The sequence below is a fragment of the Electrona antarctica genome, assembly GCF_951216825.1.
Source record: "Electrona antarctica genome assembly, chromosome: 11".
Taxonomy (NCBI): Eukaryota; Metazoa; Chordata; class Actinopteri; order Myctophiformes; family Myctophidae; genus Electrona; species Electrona antarctica.
This window is the reverse complement of record NC_136792.1, coordinates 32,456,814-32,479,667: the sequence shown is the minus strand read 5'-3', so window position 1 is coordinate 32,479,667 and position 22,854 is coordinate 32,456,814. Positions and strand designations below refer to the sequence as shown.

Sequence of the window (22,854 nt, the reverse complement as noted above, 5' to 3'; positions counted from 1 at the left end):
CATGTCAGTGGAAGTTGCTCAGTGGCGTTTTGAAGCACCCGGAAGACTGCCGGAAGTCCCTCCCAGGACCTCAACTTTGAGGTCCTGAGTGACGTAGGGCAACCGAGCGCTCAACGTTAAAGCCCAGCTGCACGGGGTTTCCCGGTCATGAATCCACGGGTCCGCCTGTAGTCCCTCGTCCTACCACTAGGACCTAGAGCTTCAACGTTGGAAAGCCTGCCTGCCCCCTTGGTTTTTATGCACTTGTACCTAGTGAACGCACACATTAACAGACGCATGGATGAAGCCCCATAGTGCGTGCGTGCGTGCGTGCGTGCGTGCGTGCGTGCGTGCGTGCGTGCATGTGACAACAGTCCATGTCAGAAATGGCTCCAGACATACTGGGAATGGCCTCATGTCCTGCATGGCAAGCTGAGTTACTGTCAGCTAGCCAATGAATGGCCTGGCTCTGCCGCTAATCTAATTAATCAGCCTCGGAATGCCTAATGGACTCTTCTCTGCGGCTCCCGTGACCTGATGCACTGAATCTGTCTAGCTGAAATCTTACTGATGCTCTAATATTAAACACTGAATACCTAATTGTATACATTGCACTAGCTTGCTTCACCTATACTGTATGACAACATCAGATCAGACAAAGGGTAATTCATTGAACACATTTAACATGTTTTTGCATTCTGCCATTTTGTGGAATTTTCATTCCAATGTATGTTTCCATTTTAACAGTTTAAGAAGAGCAAAATAAACTCTAAAATGGAGATTTCAGTTCATAATGGACTATAGGACTACAGTACAGCACACACAGGGAAAACAGAGATGAACATCAACAGAGATAAAGAAAGCTCACCAAACGAAGAGAAGGACGCCCTTTCGTATATCTGGAACACATTCATGTTTTATTATTGAGTAAAAGTACAGCTGGTGTTTACTGTTGTACTGTATATACAGTACATCCCATAATGCTGCATGCCCTGTAGGCTATCTCCACGGCAACACACCATAGTTACAGCATCCCTCCCTTCTCTCTCTCTCTGCTCACCTGACCTTCATCTGACCATGGCTGTGAATCAACAATGTATATGTGATATAAGGCATAGTATAGGAATTCATCAGCAGTTTAGCCAGTTTAGCCTATAGCGTAAAACAGTGGTTCTCAAAACTTCTTTTTAATTTCAAGGACCCCAGTATGGACCCTCGTAACTCTGACAGCATACACATTTGGCCCATTTGGTTCCTAACTATCAATATAGCTGGAGACCCCCTAGAACCCCCCCAAGGACCCATGGGGGTCCCCAAACCCCACATTGAGAACCACTGACATACAAAAACAACAACCCAGAACTGACGAAATACTGGATATGGATATGGTGTTACTAAGATGGTGTGAGGAAAATTAGCAGTGTATGCTTTTTTATTTCTTTCTTTTTTTTAGCAATAAATATCTAGCATATTTAATTTTTGTATTTATATATATTTATATATTGAACACAATGACCAATGTACAGGAAGATAATTCAAATGTGGAACGCAAAGTACACAGTCTGGACAAGCAAGAGTGTTGATATAGCCTATGCGTATATGTAAGGACCGAAAATGTCTGTGTGTGTGTGTGTGTGTGTGTGTGTGTGTGTGTGTGTGTGTGTGTGTGTGTGTGTGTGTGTGTGTGTGTGTGTGTGTGTGTGTGTGTGTGTGTGTGTGCATGTGTGCATGTGTGCATGTGCGCGTGTGCGTGTGCATGTGCTTGTACGTGTGCATGTGCGTTTGCATGTGCGTGCGCGGGCATGTTTGCATGTGAATGACTATAGAACTTAAAGAACTAGTGTGTGGATTACATGGTGTTCTTTTCTTTGTCTAATATACGGCAAGTAATATAGTACAATCCACCCTTAATGCGTATAATATTTACATCTCTTTCATCTCTGTATCCCAAGTGTTCAAAGCGTACAGTATCAAAACACAGTCACATTATATGTGATATTTCAATACACCATAAAATCATCAGTGTTAATTCAGCCGTTTGTAACTCTGAGAGTGTACAGGTGGAGCCAAATGGACCCATTTGTACACTCTCGGAGTTAAATTAATGGACATTGAGGATTTCACTGTGTATTGTTTAACATTGGCTTCATATAATATTTCCATAAAGAGTATAAAACACAGCTGGAGATGGCGAGAGAGGATAGGTAGCGCTTTATGACGTCAGGGATCTGATTGGCGGTGAGTGCGTGACCTCATATAGCGGGATCGCAGCTGGCAGGGATCGGGATCGGCGGGTCGGTAGGTAGGGCAGGCGATCGCTGTGGTTACATGGAGTCAAAGTCGTGGTCGTTAGGATCGATGACCTCCGGGGTCATGACCCTGCCCATGAACAGGATGGAGCCTGGGGGGGAGGAGAGTGGGTTTCAGTGGTGGAAAACATACTCAAATGTATCAATGCTGCAATATAGAAATATGATGTTACAAGTAAATGTCCGGAATTCAAAATGTACTTAAGTAAAATTACAAAGGTATTGGCATAAAAATGTAGCCTACTTAAAGTACCAAAAGTAAAACTACTCATTGTGCAGAATGTCCCATTTAAAGTTTTCAAATGTATAAAAATCTTTTGAAAATGGCAGATCTACAAGCTCACAATGCATCGCATCGCATTGTGAGCTGTATAGGGCTGAAGTGGGTAATGCATGTTTTCTTTTTAAATAATAAATATGTACAAAGTAACTAGTAACAAAAGTTTTCAAATAAATGTAGTGGAGTAAAAGTACAATATTTGCCTCTGAGATGTACTGGAGTAGAAGTAGTTACTTTACACAATTATGAATATCCTTGTGTATGAGTTATATTGGATGGTCAATTTTATAATGTATTGGAGGAAAGGGATGAGGACCAAAACCAACTGCTATTTACGGTTTGTCTGTCGGTTACTAAACAGCATCATGTTCTCATCCATATCCAAAGACTATGGCTCTGTTGGACTCTAACGTGTTGAAGCACTCTAAGGTTTCTTTTAGTTTTATTTATTCGCACCATAAAATATAGTACAAAAGGTCACATTCAGTCTTTGTTATTTCCGATTCTTTTCGATGCTAAGAAGCTGGAATTTGCAAGCAGGTGTTTGTTGTGAATTGTGGAGGTATATGTATACTAGTGTAGTGGTCTAGATAGTGGGTAGGCATTAGGCTGCGCGATGTATCATATTTATTATCATCATCACAATATACATTTCCACTATAAACACATCACAACACACACTGGCTGAGTTGAAACAGCAGAACACACGCACGCACGCACGCACGCACCATGCACACGCATGCACGGACGGACGCACAGGCTCACACTCATCTCTCATCACTCTACTCGTTTGCAAGCCTGTGGTCAGTCACGGTCTTATAGTTTGCAGGTTTTCCATGGTGTTAGCTTGCTAAGGATCACAAAGTGCACTGGTTTTGTCTTACAAATATGAGGTTCCATGCTGGACAAAAGTAAATTAAATCCTCTTTGACTGACGCCATTCAGAACCAATGAGACTTGGGTGGGCACACTGTGGGCCAATCAGATCACAGGGTGGGTCAGTGCCCATCCGTGCAACTGGTAGATCCACCCCTGAATGCACTCTCTAGTCTCAAGTCAATGGTTCTCAAAGTGTGGTACCCTATTGGTTCTTTAAGGGGGTTCCAAATCGACCCATTGGACCCTCGAACAGTCCATTCTGTTCCATTTGTTCACTTTCAGAGTTATGGGGGTCCTTGACATAAAATAAATTGATAGCCACTGCAATAAGTACACATACACACCTGTCTTCCGGTTTCTGATGACAAAGAAGAATGGGTGGTCTGCCATGACTTGTGGATACAAAACCAAAGTCCTCGTCAGGGCTATCATTCCTGAGAGAGAGAGAGAGAGAGAGAGAGGAGAGAGAGAGAGAGAGAGAGAGTAGGTGATGGGGACTCCTTTGTCACTAATACACACTAACAGATGGGGGCAGTGTTTAATGATATTTGAGAGATTCTGAGCACCTTAAAACCATGTATGCAGGCTACTGTATTGTATGGAACTTGTATAAATTACATTTTATACAAATAAATGCCAACATGTTCAAGCCCAATCATGGCCTTCATCAGGGCAGACAAGAGACACCACAAGAGAGACACCATAAACCACAGCATCCATATTGTGGGGAAAGATTTTGCAGAACATAGCAGATGGACAAGCGTTGCAACGCGTTGTAAGCTTGTCGATTGCCTATTTTCAGCGAAAGCTTTCCCCGCACAGGAACAGAAAAGTCACTATGGAGCCCTGAGGCATTCCTGTCAACCATAGGGTTTAAGTTGTTAGGTGTCTTTGAGATGGCCCGGGCTGGCCTAGCGGTCCAGGCACCTAGGCTGGTAATCCTACTGTGATCTATCAATAAAGGCAAAAAGCCCCAAAAATAAAAACCAATGACAGCCAGGTGTTATCAATTATTCTATCACCAGGGTTAAAATAGAGTTTGAAGTTACAATGGGTTTGTATAGGGGCGTGTCTGACAATAAAATGAGCATCAAATGACTAAATACTGAATCAAGCAACTTCTAAACTGTCTAGTGTGCTCACAAAAGCCTGAGGAGACGTTAAAAGGACCCTAAACATGTTTGAAATTGAAATATACAGTACTACTGCTTTACTGCTACCCATGACAATTTATTTGTGTCCTATACTCAGTATTCAGTATAGTATACTGAATTTAGTCTGTGTATTCCTGTGCTTATATATTGCATATTGTGTATACATTCTGTACCTTGTTTGTATTTTAATATACTTAAACCTGTCATGTTTATTATTATTGTGAAATTGGAGAATTGCATAATTGGTTTGGGCTCAGGTGGCATTAGTCAGCGCTCATCACTATAGCCAATCAGCTGTACTCTTCCTGTATAAAGGTGCACTGGGTGTCACACTATTCCTGAAGAAGATCCCAGTGATCGAAACGTTGAATCAATAAACCAGTGGAGCTGACTCTATTTCTGACTCTATTTCTTCCTCTTGAAATTGAAATATCCCTTTTAATTATGACGATTACGATGGTGGTGGCGATGCTTACCTGATCCAGCAGCTCCCTCGGAGCCCTCCTCAGTCACCTCTAGGTAGGCCTTCTGCACTGCCTTTCCAACATACAGGTCCTTACCATCTGGGAAACGCACGCACGCACACACGCACGCACGCACGCACGCACGCACGGACGCACACACGCACGCACGCACGCACGCACGCACGCACACACACAGGCACGCACACAGGGATACACACACAGATACGATACACACACACACAGACACAGATGTGCACAAAAACACAATTGATTAAGTGAGAAAGCCACTTGTTGATGTGAGGGAGTTTGTGAGAGAATGAGTTGCTGCTGATAAACTAATCTCAAACTAAAACGGTATATGCATTAAACTCCACTCCAGTTTTTGTGAACACAGAAATAGCACCATGTTGGTAGTAAGTAGTAAATGCCAGTTGATTCATACTAATAAGAAGGTTTTTGTTGGGCCAGTTGAGTTCCAATCCTATCATGCCTTTGTGAAATAGCATGAAATGAGCCCCCCACACTAGCGCTCTATTTCCAAAACAATTACAATTCTGATGCATTCTAAAACTACATTATGTTCCTGCTGTTCTACAGACAACCAGTTGAAGGAAAAAGTGGGGTTTTGCTTTTATGAAATATGAATCCATTAGGGTGTTATGTTAGATGCTGCTGAACATGTATTCTATTGCTTGTTTGACAACTTCAAATACTCTTTAATCTTAAAATAAAATGTATATTCTTGGTGTAGCGCTTGTCTTTACCAGTCACATGATGCAAAGCAGCAGTGTTAAAGTTACAATCCAGGAGAAAGACATGCAGAATGTGTGTGTGCGTGCGTGCGTGCGTGCGTGTGTGCGTGCGTGCGTGCGTGCGTGTGTTCCTGCCATCTCACCAGTCATGGCAGAGAGGTCAGCATCCTTGGTAAAGATGTTCCTGATGCCCAGAGCCTGCAGAGTGTCCCTCAGGTCTACCTTCTGCTCCACTTTGAACCTGAACAGGTGTTATATTTAAGTTGCAGTTGAATTGTGGAATCTGTGCAATATGGAGCCCTCATTAGTTTTTCTTTTCAGAGCTGGTTGAGGGCCCTTAGCTGGTTGAGGGCCCTCAGCCGCGTATATCTAATGTGCAGCTGAGCATAGACATGGTAACGCCCCGTCTGCCTCTGATTGGCCTACCAACACTGTCCTCCGAGATGCGCGGTTACTCCGTGGTGGGAAAATAATACAAGAGAATGACAGCTTGGCACGCACGACAGAATGCGAGAATACAGCCTTGTAACTAACTTGTAAGTTTTATTTTTGTAGAAGAGCCAAACTAATATTGTTTATGCTGTTTGCTTTGATTGAATAATTGATTGAACACACATGTACGATGTAGGCTACTACTGTGGTGTGTACTTAATACAATAATGTTTCACGTTTACACATACAAATAAATTACACAATAATGAACACATTAATTAGAACACACCCAAATTAAACCATATTACGGCGAACATGTTCAATCAATCATTCAGCAGAGATCAGACTATCCAGCATACCGTAGCTATATCCACCTCAGTGGACAGTCAAGACGGGCAGTGTCGGTAGGCCAATCAGAGGCAGGCGTTACCATGTCTATGCTCAGCCGCACATTAGATATACGCCCCTCAACCAGCTCTGAAAAGAAAAACTAAATTCAACAATGCTGAAAAGGAACTGATTAATAACAGAACACTGAAAGGTTTTGGGGGGGTGAAATCCAATGCCAACTGAAAGAAACAGAAGACTTCAGCATTCACTGTATGTGCGTTTTCTGGTTCTATAAATGTGTTCATTAATGGAACAAGAACCAGCCTAATTCAGCCCAATCCTTAACTCCACAAACAAATGCACCAGATAGTGCTCGACTATTAATTGCCGTGATGGAATGGGATTTGTGAGGGAGCTTTGAGGTCAACAACGTGTCCCACAAGGAACAATACAAGTATATATACATTGTAATACATTGTAATACATTACAATAATTATAATAATATAATATAACCAGTAAGACGCCTGAGGGCGAAGTCTCGTGCACGCATCCGCCTGGGTGACAGCAGACTGCTGGGCGAGCGCTGGCGCTTTGGCATGGGGGGTTAAATCAACATATGGAATTAATTCTGTACTGGCCATATGGAGCGTGTCTTGAGTCTACACTGTACAGGGTTTGATGAGGGCCCAGTTAGGGCCGGGCCTTAATTTTCGGGCCTGATGACAACTCTACTTTTCGCCGGCTGCCGGGCATGGGTGCACTAATAATTTTGGGGCAGGGACGTCTAGAGTTTAAATGGACAGGTATCAGTCAAAAGGGAGACATCGAAGCGGAAGGATGGATGGATCAACATATGGCATGTCAGAACAGGACAGCTCCATATATGGGCATTCCCATATATGGGCTTTGATGACATCAGGGATCTCCATCCCGGGAAATGCACGATTTCAAAGTAAATGCGACCTGCGGTCGCAATAATATAATTGTCATCAAGAATCATAAGCAGCTAAGAACCTAATAGCCTATCTGTCTAACAGTAGAAGTGTGCAGTGAAGCTATGAGTATACATTCTAGAGTGCTATGTGCTATGTCTACATAAAATGTTACTTATAAATCTAGTTTAGCCTTTGTATACAGGCATTTCACCATGTGTGCAACTGGCGATTGGCATAACGACTAAATTGGCAGAAAAAAGAAAAGAAAGATTGAGGTAAAAAACAACAAAAATGTTAGCAAATCCAGCGAAATGCATGGTGGTCAATATCCTCCTATTCTTTGTAGTCCCTCCTTGAATGAATTTATGCATAATGGATACTTGGATAATGGACTTTGCAATGACACACAAGGGCAAACTGCATTTCCAAGCTAGTGCGCCTGTTTGATAAACACCACATGTTTCTAGGCACAGTGCATCTGAAACAAGTCAAACAAACGTTTTCAAAGGTCATTGTGTGTGTGTGTGTGTGTGTGTGTGTGTGTGTGTGTGTGTGTGTGTGTGTGTGTGTGTGTGTGTGTGTGTGTGTGTGTGTGTGTGTGTGTGTGTGTGTGTGAGTTAGGAGTTTTACCTGATTTACATATACTTAGTTGCTCGCTGGTGTAAAAATGGCATTCATAAAATCACTGTCCTAAAATGACAATGTCCTAACAAGTATTGTAATGCGTGCGTGCGTGCGTGCGTGCGTGCGTGCGTGCATGCGTGCGTGCGTGCGTGTCTATCTCACCGTGGCATGTAGACCTCTACTTTCTGCCTCTTGACGTTGTTGGCCCACTCCTCCAAGAGCGGTGCTTTGATGATGGGCTCCAGGGAGGCCAGGGGCACCTCCTGCCGGGGCAGGACGATCATCATGGACATGTCCTCTCCCTCGTAGGGCATCTCCAGCACCTGGTACACACCGCCCGCCTCCTGGGAGCCGTCGCTGAACTCGCCTGGCGGAGGGGAGGGCGAGAGGGGGGCATATTACACCACCGACCGTGACCATGTGAGCGAATGCATACAGACACGTATGGGTCCATTTGGTTCCAACTGTACACTCTCTGTACACTGTCGGGGTCAAATTAACAAACTGTGATCCTAGAGATAACACATCTTATCTATCACAATCTCTATCCTATATGCTGATGTTCGCAGTGCACCTGCACTGCACCTTTCTGAGTTAATTCCCTACGTGAAATATAATAAAAAGTCATACGGTCGGTACCTCACATGAGAAAACCTCATAATATTAATGTTCTTTTTTATCGCAGTGTGCAGGACTCTTAGTTTACCTCCCAGTGAGTATGCTTCTCAGTGTTTTTCTGTGCGTGGGTGTAATCCTTATGTTTGGAAGGATACTGCAATTCAATTTCTTCGAACAGCATAGAACATTTTGCTCTCCCTTGCCAACATGCACGTGCGTGCGCACGCATGCACGCACCCGCGCATTTTACCATCTCCAAGACCTGATGATAACTTCCTTCAGATGCAGCCACTACAGCACAATTAAGTCGGGCTTTGCTGACATTCACAAACACTATTTCTCTTTTGAAGATACTCAATAGGGCAAAAACAACAGACTGAATTTATTTTTTCTCCATCAGTTTTAAAACTAAAAACAGAGTAAAAATGGGGGCTGAAACTGCTGAACATCCTCTCAGTGCATAGTGTTCTAACTCTGGGTTTAGAGCAGCATGGGCGTAATCCCCTACAAACCAGTGGGTGCTCACTTTTTAGAAATTGCATCTGAGCCAGTCTTGCATCTTTTATTTTGGCGCTTTTTCCATTTAGTTGGTTTATGAGTTAAGTAGATTGTGTGCTCTTGGTGGTATTGAATGAAGGTCAAAGCACAATTATCCTCTGCTCAAATGGACTTTCTGTTGTATCAGTAACAGTACATATTTTGGAACTCAGTTAATTACAGCAAAAACATTAAAAACCACAGCAACTTGTGCGCAACTTGTGCGCACACACTCAAGGGCACACATAAAGAATAAAACAGTCCAATTGCAGTGTAGTATAAAAGTGTATAGCCAGACAATACCAAAGCAGGCCAAAAATAATTAAAAAAAACAATAAACTGCCTCCGGATCCACAATGGGGAAATATTCCACATGATATGAATATTTCAGAAAATATGAACCAATGTCTAGAGACACCCTGGAAACAACATGGGCCCTAGATAATAAACACACCAAACTCACATTATCTTCTCAGTTCTTCTCACATACAGTATGCACAGCCCCGCATTCAAATATGATGTGTTCACCCAGAACCACAATGAAATATACATACACCTCCTCTCATCTCCCTCATACACACATACATTATGTATTCTGTACATGTGTATTGTACAGTATATTGTCACTGTGGGGGAAGACTCCTTTTACTGTATCTCCCTTTGGATAAAGGAGCTATATAAATGCACCATTTATGTATTTATGACGCATTTACCATTTATGACAAATATTTGAAAAACTTTGCCTGCCTTGACATACACAAAATAGAGATGCCAGTTTAAGTCTGTTTGTGGGTTTTATGAATATTTTATCAATGAAAACAAGAGCCTGTGACTAAATAATTACTACGTTTGATCCATTGGAGCACAGCTTCCTTTCCTCCAGCATGGTTTCCATCCAACAGAGACAATGTAAGATATACATACAGTATGTAATAATGCATGCATACAACTGCTCATCAGTACCAGTGGTGGAAAAAGTAGCCTACTCCGTTACAAGTAAAAGTCCGTAATTCAAAATGTAATTGAGTAAAAGTACAAAACACAAAGTACGAAATTTAAAGTACGAAAAGTAAAAGTCATTATACAGAATGTCCCATTTCAAATGTATAAAAATCTTTTGAAAATAGCCGATCTACAAGCTCACAATGCGTCGCAATGTGTTGTACTCGGCTATTTTCAAATGGCCGAAATATACGGTTGAAGTGGTTAATGTATATTTTGTAATAATAATCAAAATCTACAAAGTAACTAGCAACTAAAGTTTTTAAATAAATGTAGTGGAGTATGAGTACAATATTTGCCTCGTAATGGATGTAATGGAGTAGAATAAAAAGTATTGGAGATTGAAAATACTCAAGTAACCTCAACCTCAAAATTGTAGTACAGTAGGCTACTTGAGTAAATGTACTGAGTTACTTTCCACCACTCATCATTACCATAGTAGAAGTCTCCCTGCTGGTACATCATGAGGGTCTGGACCTCGGAGCCGTCGTCCTTGCTGAAGGAGAAGGTTCTGGTGTTCTCTGGTCGGAACTGGTTCTTCCAGGAGCCTCTGAAGTAGACGGCGTTCACCAGGGTCAGCCTGGTGATGCTGCTGAAGTCCTCCGCCGACAGCAGCTCACGGATCTTGCCTGCAAGGAGGAACACGTGCACAGTAACAATCCTCAGTGTTCATTTACCCACTTGCATCCTATAGTGTCCCTATTCCGGGAGCGAACATTATAAATAGCAATAGTCGATCTAGAAGCTCACACCGCGTCGCAACGCTCCTAGATGGGGTTTAGCCTATATGGTACAATATATTGTACCAGTTCTACTTGAACGAAAAGTGCTCGGCTACATATAGCGAAAAGGTCCTAATATCGTAGGCCCATATGGTCTCCTTCAACCAATTGTAGACGGCGTAAAAGTCTTTATTAAAGAACCGGTTTGACCCTCAACCTCCTCACCTTTCCTATTCTTAGAAAGTGTTCATTAGGAAAGTGAATCCTAGCATCCCTATTCCGGGAGCGAACATTATAAACAGCAATAGCCGATCTAGAAGCTCACAACGCATCGCAACATGACGTGCTGTGCACTATTTTCGGCTAAGAGATAATGTCTATCTATGATCTAGTATAGAGTCCTGTGGGACCCCGGACAAAGTTAAGTACTGTAGCCTATATACAGTGGGGTTTAAAGCGGTTAAATCCAGTATACGTTAAGTTTTTTTAAGTTCTATCGCTTCACTATCATTAAAATCGTGGTATTTGGGGCCCCACTTTGCAATACCCTCGCAACCCACCAGTGGGCCTTAAGTTAGCCCACAGCCACAGGTTGAGAACCACTGCTATAAACTCTTGTCACTATATTGATGGAAACAAGACATACCAAGACTCATACACTGTAACAAACTCACTCTAGGTGTGGTTCTCCACCCAGCCTCATACTGTAACAAACTCACTCTAGGTGTGGTTCTCCACCCAGCCTCATACTGTAACAAACTCACTCTAGGTGTGGTTCTCCACCCAGCCTCATACTGTAACAAACTCACTCTAGGTGTGGTTCTCCACCCAGCCTCATACTGTAACAAACTCACTCTAGGTGTGGTTCTCCACCCAGCCTCATACTGTAACAAACTCACTCTAGGTGTGGTTCTCCACCCAGCCTCATACTGTAACAAACTCACTCTAGGTGTGGTTCTACACCCAGCCTCATACTGTAACAAACTCACTCTAGGTGTGGTTCTCCACCCAACCTCATACTGTAACAAACTCACTCTAGGTGTGGTTCTCCACCCAGCCTCATACTGTAACAAACTCACTCTAGGTGTGGTTCTCCACCCAGCCTCATACTGTAACAAACTCACTCTAGGTGTGGTTCTCCACCCAGCCTCATACTGTAACAAACTCACTCTAGGTGTGGTTCTCCACCCAGCCTCATACTGTAACAAACTCACTCTAGGTGTGGTTCTCCACCCAGCCTCATACTGTAACAAACTCACTCTAGGTGTGGTTCTCCACCCAGCCTCATACTGTAACAAACTCACTCTAGGTGTGGTTCTCCACCCAGCCTCATACTGTAACAAACTCACTCTCTGTGTGGTTCTCCACCCAGCCTCATACTGTAACAAACTCACTCTAGGTGTGGTTCTACACCCAGCCTCATACTGTAACAAACTCACTCTAGGTGTGGTTCTCCACCCAGCCTCATACTGTAACAAACTCACTCTAGGTGTGGTTCTCCACCCAGCCTCATACTGTAACAAACTCACTCTCTGTGTGGTTCTCCACCCAGCCTCATACTGTAACAAACTCACTCTCAGTGTGGTTCTCCACCCAACCTAATACTGTAACAAACTCACTCTAGGTGTGGTTCTACACCCAGCCTCATACTGTAACAAACTCACTCTAGGTGTGGTTCTCCACCCAGCCTCATACTGTAACAAACTCACTCTCTGTGTGGTTCTCCACCCAGCCTCATACTGTAACAAACTCACTCTCAGTGTGGTTCTCCACCCAACCTAATACTGTAACAAACTCACTCTAGGTGTGGTTCTCCACCCAGCCTCATACTGTAACAAACTCACTCTCTGTGTGGTTCTCCAACCAGCCTCATACTGTAACAAACTCACTCTAGGTGTGGTTCTCCACCCAGCCTCATACTGTAACAAACTCACTCTAGGTGTGGTTCTCCACCCAGCCTCATACTGTAACAAACTCACTCTAGGTGTGGTTCTCCACCCAGCCTCATACTGTAACAAACTCACTCTAGGTGTGGTTCTCCACCCAGCCTCATACTGTAACAAACTCACTCAAGGTGTGGTTCTCCACCCAACCTCATATAACAAACTCACTCTAGGTGTGGTTCTCCACCCAGCCTCATACTGTAACAAACTCACTCTAGGTGTGGTTCTCCACCCAGCCTCATACTGTAACAAACTCACTCTCTGTGTGGTTCTCCAACCAGCCTCATACTGTAACAAACTCACTCTAGGTGTGGTTCTCCACCCAGCCTCATACTGTAACAAACTCACTCTAGGTGTGGTTCTCCACCCAGCCTCATACTGTAACAAACTCACTCTAGGTGTGGTTCTCCACCCAGCCTCATACTGTAACAAACTCACTCTAGGTGTGGTTCTCCACCCAGCCTCATACTGTAACAAACTCACTCTAGGTGTGGTTCTCCACCCAACCTAATACTGTAACAAACTCACTCTAGGTGTGGTTCTCCACCCAGCCTCACACTGTAACAAACTCACTCTAGGTGTGGTTCTCCACCCAGCCTCATACTGTAACAAACTCACTCTAGGTGTGGTTCTCCACCCAGCCTCATACTGTAACAAACTCACTCAAGGTGTGGTTCTCCACCCAGCCTCATACTGTAACAAACTCACTCAAGGTGTGGTTCTACACCCAGCCTCATACTGTAACAAACTCACTCTAGGTGTGGTTCTCCACCCAGCCTCATACTGTAACAAACTCACTCTAGGTGTGGTTCTCCACCCAACCTCATATAACAAACTCACTCTCGGTGTGGTTCTCCACCCAGCCGTTGATGTGGTCGGCGACGGCCGCAGACTCGCCGAAGTCCACCGTGTCCACCTCGGCCCGGAAGTACTTCCTCATCAGGTGCAGGAACTCCGGGTTGAAGGTCACGCCCTCCTGCAGGAAGAGGCTGTTGGCAAAGCGAATCACGTAGTGGCCGGCGTCCTCCGACAACGAGGCCGTCAGGTTGTGGAGCAAGGAGAACTCCTCGTCTGGGGAGCAGACACACACACACACACACACACACACACACGCACGCACGCACGCACACACACGCATGCACACACGCACAGAGAGAACAAAAGGAAACATTGATTTGGGGAATTAAATACATTTTTGTTCACTCAGAGGGAATTTCCCTAAGGTGCTTTTTAAGTGTACAGACCCGGAGACCATTGATTATGTTAATATTGTGTGCATGCAATGCAAGTGTGAAATCGTGTGTGTGTGTGTGCGCCGTAATATATTCAAGCATTTACTGTAGGCTAGGGGGGGTGGGGGGGGGGGGGGGGGGGCAATGGGGGTATAGGAGCTTCAGAGAGAGAATGTGTGTCGTTGAATAGTGTGTATTTCTCTACATGTGCAATGTACTGTATGACTGTGTGTGTTTTACTTGGTTCACTTCAGATGCATGTTGTACGTAACACACTTATCCCGGTTAGCTGGCCAATAAAAATAAAGCCCTTTTATGTGATGCATCTGTCTCCTTGTGTATTTAGATTAGTGTCTGCTGGGACACTAAGCTAAATCAAGAAATTGAGCGATCAGTGCCAGGTTTCTTGTGCATGCTGCCAGTAGGCTATGGAAATAACCTGAATATCGTCTCTGTCAAAAAATAACAAATGCTCAGCACGAAGCGCGTCGATTTGTTGATTCGTTGTTGATTTAATTCGTCATTAGTTTTGTGTGACTATGTAGTCAGTGTAGTATGATCAATTAGGGCATTCATTTCAAAATCTGGAAAAGTTAAAATATGGAAATAGGAGCTGGTTTCTGCCCGACAGCGTAAAATGTATAATATTTTTTCTAGACTTGTAGTCTATCTCCATATTTCACTTAATGTTTTTCCGTCACATACTTATACTGCCACTAGCTGACGCACAGCCAACCTCAGACTGCCGAGCGCTGCCGAGGCCATTTCAATGCTGCACACGCTGGACCCACATCCTGTTTTGGGCGTCCATGTGTTAATGCTAAATAAATAGCGTCAATGCAAAATGAAGCCATCCTTGCTCTAGAAAGCGCCAATGTTCCCATCTAGACCACCGAATAATCAGCAAAGACCTCCGAACATTGCACGTTTTATCCAAACCACGGAGAGCTCCGTAGATTTCGAGTTATTCAGCTTTTTAGTCAGCCTGTATAATGGGAGGTGGACGGCAGCGCGGTTGCGCAACCCGGTCTAGGATCGCTAAAGAAGTTAAGGCCAAGCCAAAATAATAATGAAAAAAATAGAAATCAGCGATCCGGTTTGATATCAATAATAAAGCTTATCAGACGGAACATTACGCCAGAAGCAGTTGCCGGTTGGATTCCTTTTGAACGGAACGTTCCGCCACGAGCAGCTAATTGGTTAATTCCCTACCTGGTCGTACAAGTGTGTCAAGATTTAAAAGTATTGGGAAAGTAGCCGATCTACAAGCTCGCAACGTTTGAATTGTAATCTAGACTGAGGTATTAGACTGGTTTTGACTACGTTAGCGTTCTGTGGTATTGTATACGTGTGGTGAGTCTGTTGTATGAATGAATGCATGAGTATTGATGTAATGTTTGTGATGCTGCTGGAGAACCCAGGAAGAGTAGCTGCTGTAAAAGCGCAGTAGCCAGTAGCTAATGGTGATCTAATAAATAAATCAAATCATCATCTCAAACTGGGGCGGGTCGTTCCTTTGAAATCCAAAAGGTGGCGTAATCAGATCACATGGTCTAAGCCAGGGGTTCCCAACCTGACCCGTGACCCAAAACAGAAATAAGATATTCGCCCGCGACCCAAACTCGTGCCGCGTTGTGAACTTGTAGATCTGCTATTTTCACTACTCACTATAGTCTAATTTATGGAATGTCTTAGACTTTTCTTTTATGGTCTCCACCAGGCCGAAGGCATGGGGAGAGAGTATGTTTTGCACTCTGTCCGTGTGTGTGTGTGTCCTTCCGTCCGTCTGTTACCAGCTAATCTCCGGCACCATTAACCCGGTCGATGCCAAACTTTGTACACACACTCCCTGGATGCCAACGATGAACCTCTGCCCCACATTTTCCAGAACGGCCTGTTATAGCGCCACCATGAGGCAGCTTTTCACATTTTTTACCTAAAACTGCACCGATCTGCGTGAAACGTTGCATGCACACTCCCTAGAGGCCAAGGACAACCTTTGACCTGCATTTTCCGCATCTGCCTTTTATAGCGCCACCAGGAGGCCGACTTTTGTAAAACACATTTGTTGATATTACTCCTCCAGATTCTGTCCAAAAATCTCACAAATCGTTACACAGTATCTCTATGGTCATGTGCTCAAGTCGGATCTGTCCGATATTTCATATTCCATCCTAATTGGCTATAATTGGCTTTCACAGTTTGCAAGATTGCCCCGTTTTGAACAAAAGCCTCAAATCATGAACGCAGCATGCAATTTACGTGAAATCTTTCACACATTTTCTTACTAGGCTGAGGAATATATCCCACCCTTTTCACATTGGCCTGTTATAGCGCCACCAACAGGTTGATTTTTGCAAAACAAATTTTTGGAACAAAATGCCTCAAATCATCCAATTGCTATCAAAGGCGTATGAAGAAATGGCACCCTTTTCACATTGGCCTATTATAGCGCCACCAGGAGGCCACAACCTGACCTGCCCTGGTGGAGACCCGTGCCCCGAGGGGCACTTTTTCTAGTTTCTTCATAAAATTACTGAAAAAAATTAATGATGTAGGAAACAAAAAATAAGGGGACCCACAACTATGTGTCCGCGACCCACAAATGGGTCCCGACTCCCGACCCAGTGTTTGGGAAAGAGTGGTCTAACCTGTGGCCAGGTGTGCGAAGCCCACCGCCTGGCGGATCTCCTCCAGGGACGGGCCCCGGGCTCCCAGCTCCACCATGCCCAGCGCCACGGCCACGCTCAGTGGCGAGAAGATGATGTTGTCCTCTCCGGCCGCTGCCAGCTGCAGCCGGTGATACAGTTTGACCGAGAACTCCGACGTGGCGTCCTCGGGAATGTCCGCCCCCCGGCAGCCGTAACCCGGCAACGAGACACAGAGGAGGAGGACGAGGAGGGGGACGGGACATGGAACACCCAGGATCGACATGCTGGTGAGACGCTTGCCCCTTGAGAGCTGAGAGGGAAGGGACAAAGAATGTGATTTAGATGAGCATGTTATAGACGCCTTAACAGACGACGTCACACTGATAAGCAACAGCATGTGCACGCATCCTTTATTTACCAAGGGAAGTAGCTGAGCACAGGTGCTCATTTTCAGCAACACCCTGCACATAGAAACACACAGACAGACACGCACTCACACACATTAAAACCTGGGAGCTGACCAGTACAACCACAGTCTTATACTGTTGGCCACTAAGCAGCTCCAGGGGGCGCAACTGGGGGTTCAGTGCCTTGCTCAAGGGCACTTCAGCGGTGTTGGGTGAGTGATGACAATCACTTCCCCACCCAGATTTTTCCTGCCCGTCCGGGGAATCGAACCAGCAACCTTTCGGCAACAAGGGCACTCCTCTAACCCTTAGGCCACCGCTGCCCAAAATAACGGCAGCAGAAGAACACCACCTCGCATAAGATGCAATGGAAAAGTTCTAACTGCACTCACGTGTAAAAATGCCCCATCAAACTTTCAGATGCTGTTTTTCTCCCAGTGTGGAGGAAGAATGATTAGGATTATTATTGTGAACTCTCGCCCTTGAAATATATAATCCTTGGTTTCTGTTGTGTTTGAACAATAATAGCAATTCAAAACAGTTGTCCTCAAAACCACACCTCCAGTCGCTGTCATAAGAACGGGAGGTGCGCTCATGAACACGGAGCAGAGCCTATTTGTGCACGGCTGCATGCGCACCTGCAGCCCATCAAGTATAATTTATGCTTCGTCCCGTGATGGTGTCGCGCACGCAGACCTCTACGCTCACAACAGTCGCATCTGTGATGCGATGTGAGCTTGTATATCAGCTGTTCTCTGTGCGCAATACTGTTGGGCTTTGAAGTATAAATGTCTCCTAGGGTGCATCTCACTAGCCAACTCACAAGAGGAGGTTGAATGGACTGAAACCAGCGCTCCCCAAAACAACAGGTTTGGAGATCTGTTGGGAATTGATTAAATTAAACAGTCACCCGTGCGCCCAGTCCCAATGTTTGTAAACAAATAATTGGTCTATAGACGCCTTAACAGACGACGTCACACTGATAAGCAACAGCATGCGCGCGCATAACGGCAGCAGAAGAACACCACCTCTCATAAGATGCAATGGAAAATATTCTGTCTTCCCTGTGTATTTTTGGTTTCTTCCTCAAACCACTTTATCATACAACAACAGCTGGGGGCGAGGCTTTAACTTCAGGTGGGTGGTGCTATGGTGAAAATGGTGGGTGTGGCCACATAAAAACGTAATTTTAACACTTTCTGTATACCTTTTTTGGAAGAAATCTTCCTCCTAGTATAATCATAGTACCTGATGAAAAAAATCACGGCACTCCATCTTTAAATTATTGTTAAACATCTGAATTACTTAATTTACAAGAAGTCTACACAATTAGAACATTTAGAAGAATTGTTATTTTGATATTTTGCCTGTTATCTCTCCTAAATACAGCATAGAATTGTGGACAAAAATAAAACAAATCTTTAGTTTTGGGTCTAAACCTCAAATGGTGGTCCGTTCAAATGCTGAATAAATCGTGGGCCCTGGTATCAAAATGCTTGAAAACCACTGGTCTGTCTTATAGTTTCAATGTACAGAATTGTATTTAGATTTTAGCACATATTGTTTACACAGATGCTTTAGGTTCATTGTTTAGCTGGTGTATAGTTCCTTATTGAACTACACTGTTCTCGCAGCGTATGTGTTATTTGTCACTCTGGATAAAGTCTTTGCTAAAATGCCTACATTATAAATTGTAATATAATATTGTAAGGCGAGAGAGAGAGAGAGAGAGAGAGAGAGAGAGAGAGAGAGAGAGAGAGAGAGAGAGAGAGAGAGGTGGAGCGTAAAGAGCGATGATGGTGAGTCACAGAGGTAGATGGATGGAAAGGAGGTGAGTACACAGAGAAAGAGAAAGGACTAGGGTTGAAGGAAAGGAGGAGAGAGCAGGGCCAGATATAGAGAGAGAAAGAGAGAGAGACACACACACACACACACACACACACACACACACACACACACACACACACACACACACACACACACACAGACAATGAGAACAACAGAGTGAGAGCAAGAACATGTCATGCCAGTATAGTGCATTAGTGTGAGAAATGAGTCAGACCGACATGGTTTAACATAAACAGAGCTATACTCTCTTCTGTCAAGAGGCAAAGATGAACCACTAAAGCTCATATACTTATACTGTATCAGTCATATACAACAAATCGTGAAATTGGCAGATCAACATGTTCACAATGTACTGTATCATGATGCAATACGTATATATATATATATGCTACAAGTTTGTAGATATGCTACTTTTACTATTTTTATATCTTTTATAGGGAAGCCATGCCAGGGTAAAAAAAAAAGAAATATGCACGATGGAATTGGATAAAATAAATAAAACGACTGACGAACCCTGCAGTGAAAATACATGAAGTGAAGTGAACAATATGAGGATAGCAGAGGAAGTCGAGAGGATGAACTGATGAAGAGAACTCAAATGAAAAGAGAGGATGATGGAGAATGAAGACAAGTTAAAACTATGGTCCTGTGGAACTGAAATAATAGGAGAGAGAGAATTAATGATAAACAACAGATGTGTGCACTTTTTTGGACAGATGTCAGTCAGTCTGTCAGTCAGTCAGTATTGCTGTTCAGAGCAGATTCACTGTGAGCTCATGCATAATTCATAACTCGCTTTTATCTTCACTTAAATCTTCCTTTTTTCTCGCAAAATCTGCTCGTGTTTGTTTGTGCGTGCGTGCGTGCGTGTGTCTTTGTGTGCGTGCGTGTGTGTGTGCGTGCGTGTCTGTGTGTTTCTGTCTGCAATGCATGATTGAGTAGTCCCTCATCTTCCCTCTCTGACCGCCTTTCTCTTCCGCTCCCCTGTCTTCCATCTATCTATCTATCTATCTATCTATCTATCTATCTATCTATCTATCTATCTATCTATCTATCTATCTATCTATCTATCTATCTATCTATCGATCTATCTATCTATCTATCTACACACACCCATCCATCAGTCCGTCCGTTCGTCTGTCTATTCACTGCTTAACATGTCTCCACTCCATCCCTTCCTCTCATCCATGTTACAGTATCTCTCTCCTCCACTCGATTCCCTGCCTTCTGTCTGACTGTCCAGTCCTCTCTCTATACCTGTAAATGACATGGAATGTGTGTGGAAATGCACACATGTGCACGCACGCACACATGTACACACGCACGCACACATGTGTTACATTTCCCTCCCTCTGTCGTTGCTAGGCAACTTTGTTTTTGGCACAAACAAAGACAAACGGAGTTTGTTCTACTGCATGGAGAGAAAGAACAAGAGAGAGAGAGAGTCGCAGGCAGGCAGGCAGGCAGGCAGGCAGGCAGGCAGACAGACAGACAGACAGACAGACAGACAGACAGACAGACAGACAGACAGACAGACAGACAGACAGACAGACAGACAGACAGACAGACAGACAGACAGACAGACAGACAGACAGACAGACAGACAGACAGACAGACAGACAGACAGACCCTGCTTGTTATTATTGTATGGGTGAAAAGTGTTGAGGCCCTGGCACACATGTTTTGTTGTGCTATACTGCTTACATAGATGCCAGTGCAGTCCCACACTGGACTGGAAGCTGCTGGTTGACTGACTGTATACAGAATATGGACGTGATGGCAGCAGTGACATGGAATCTGAGTGTCCCCAAAGAGACAATGAGGAGCCACCAGAAAGATGAATGCCCCAATACTATATGCTCTGTGTCACTCTGCACAGCCAAATGCTGCTGCTGCTGCTGCTGGGGAATTCATCAGAAAAAAGGCGCTAGAGTGCAAAGCAGATGGGCAGATTTTACTCTGAAAAGCCCCGCCTTCCATTTCCCCCTAAAACCGGGAGGTGAAATCTTCCTTACTTCTTAATTGTCTCCACCAGGCCGAAGGCATGGGGAGAGAGTATGTTTTGCACTACGTCCGTCCGTGTGTGTGTGTGTGTGTGTGTGTGTGTGTCCGTCCGTCCGTCCTTCCGTCCGTCCGTCCGTTACCAGCTAATCTCCGGCACCGTTAACCCGGTCGATGCCAAACTTTGCACACACACTCCCTGGATGCCAACGATGAACCTCTGCCCCACATTTTCCAGAACGGCCTGTTATAGCGCCACCATGAGGCAGCTTTTCACATGTTTTACCTAAAACTGCACCGATCTGCGTGAAACGTTGCATGCACACTCCCTAGAGGCCGAGGACAAATCTTTGACCTGCATTTTCCACATCTGCCTTTTATAGCGCCACCAGGAGGCTGACTTTTGTAAAACACATTTTTTGATATTACTCCTCCAGATTCTGTCCAAAAATCTCACAAATCGTTAAACAGTATCTCTATGGTCGTGTGCTCAAGTCGGATCTGTCCGATATTTCATATTCCATCCTAATTGGCTATAATTGGCTTTCACAGTTTGCAAGATTGCCCCGTTTTGAACAAAAGCCTCAAATCATGAACGCAGCATGCAATTTACGTGAAATCTTTCACACATTTTCTTACTAGGCTGAGGAATATATCCCACCCTTTTCACATTGGCCTGTTATAGCGCCACCAACAGGTTGATTTTTGCTAAACACATTTTTGGAACAAAATGCCTCAAATCATCCAATTACGATCAAAGGCGTATGAAGAAATGGCACCCTTTTCACATTGGCCTATTATAGTGCCACCAGGCACTCTGCATTTCCTCAACAAAATGAAGAAAATTGTTGCAAAAAACTAACAAACAAAAAAACATGTTTATATTACTCCTAAACATTTTGCCAAACATCTCACACAGTCCTATCCTCCTGGTGGAGACTTGTGCCCAGAAGGGCACTTTTTCTAGTTACTACTTGTAATGCGCTACCTCGTCTGAGGTCTCTTTGGAAGTGTTAATATTCCAAACGCGATGCTTGATTAAGTCAGAAATGGATTACAGTGATCCAGTTTTATATCATTAAAAAGCTTTATATGGCGGAGAATTCCGTCAGAAGCAGACAACGATTGGATTTTATATGATGGAGTATTCCACCATAAGCAATAAATATGTTTAGGCATGAATTCTTCAAATGCAGGCAGTCTTGCAATGGGACAATGCCAAGCCTATTGATGCACAAAAAAGTACTTACTGAGTCAGGGATGCACGCTGGGACACAGAATCCTATGTTTTTTGTGCTAGAAAAGAAAAGAAGAATGAGGAATAAAGTCGCCCTTTTTCTCAAATGAAGTACTTCATTAGACACCCTGGAGTCCTTTTTATGTGCAATGGTGTATTCCCTTTGTATTTAGGGTTTCTTCCTGGAGGCTGAACCCTTCAAAGTCAAACAGGCCAATGAAATAAACAGTAATATAGTGACACCACACTATCAGCCCCTCCCCTAACCCCTCCCCCTTTATCATACAACTACAGCTGTGGGTGCGGCTTCAGTTCAGGTGGATCACCACCCATCACCACCCACCAGGCAAACCAGGCATACTTAATGAACTGGTGGGCATGACCACATAAAAGCATGATTTTAACAAATACTGTACACTTTTTGTAAAAAGTTCTTCCCCCTTATATTATAATAATACCTGATGATCATGTTTTAGGGTGGAAAAAAATCATGGCACTCCATCTTTAAATGACTGGT

General features: G+C 44.0%; 1 protein-coding gene across 1 annotated transcript; it reads right to left on the bottom strand.

Moving 5' to 3' along the window:
- Positions 1-1,755: 1,755 nt before the first annotated feature.
- On the bottom strand, positions 1,756-22,486 carry serpini1 (serpin peptidase inhibitor, clade I (neuroserpin), member 1). Its single transcript, XM_079513591.1, has 9 exons — positions 22,351-22,486; positions 16,845-17,154; positions 13,802-14,032; positions 10,731-10,925; positions 8,302-8,506; positions 5,961-6,058; positions 5,078-5,164; positions 3,792-3,881; positions 1,756-2,380 (listed from the first exon to the last, which is right to left on the bottom strand). The coding sequence occupies exons 2-9, from the start codon at positions 17,125-17,127 to the stop codon at positions 2,304-2,306; spliced, it is 1,266 nt and encodes a 421-aa protein (XP_079369717.1). The 5' UTR covers positions 17,128-17,154; positions 22,351-22,486; the 3' UTR covers positions 1,756-2,303.
- Between the last annotated feature and the right edge of the window lie 368 nt (positions 22,487-22,854).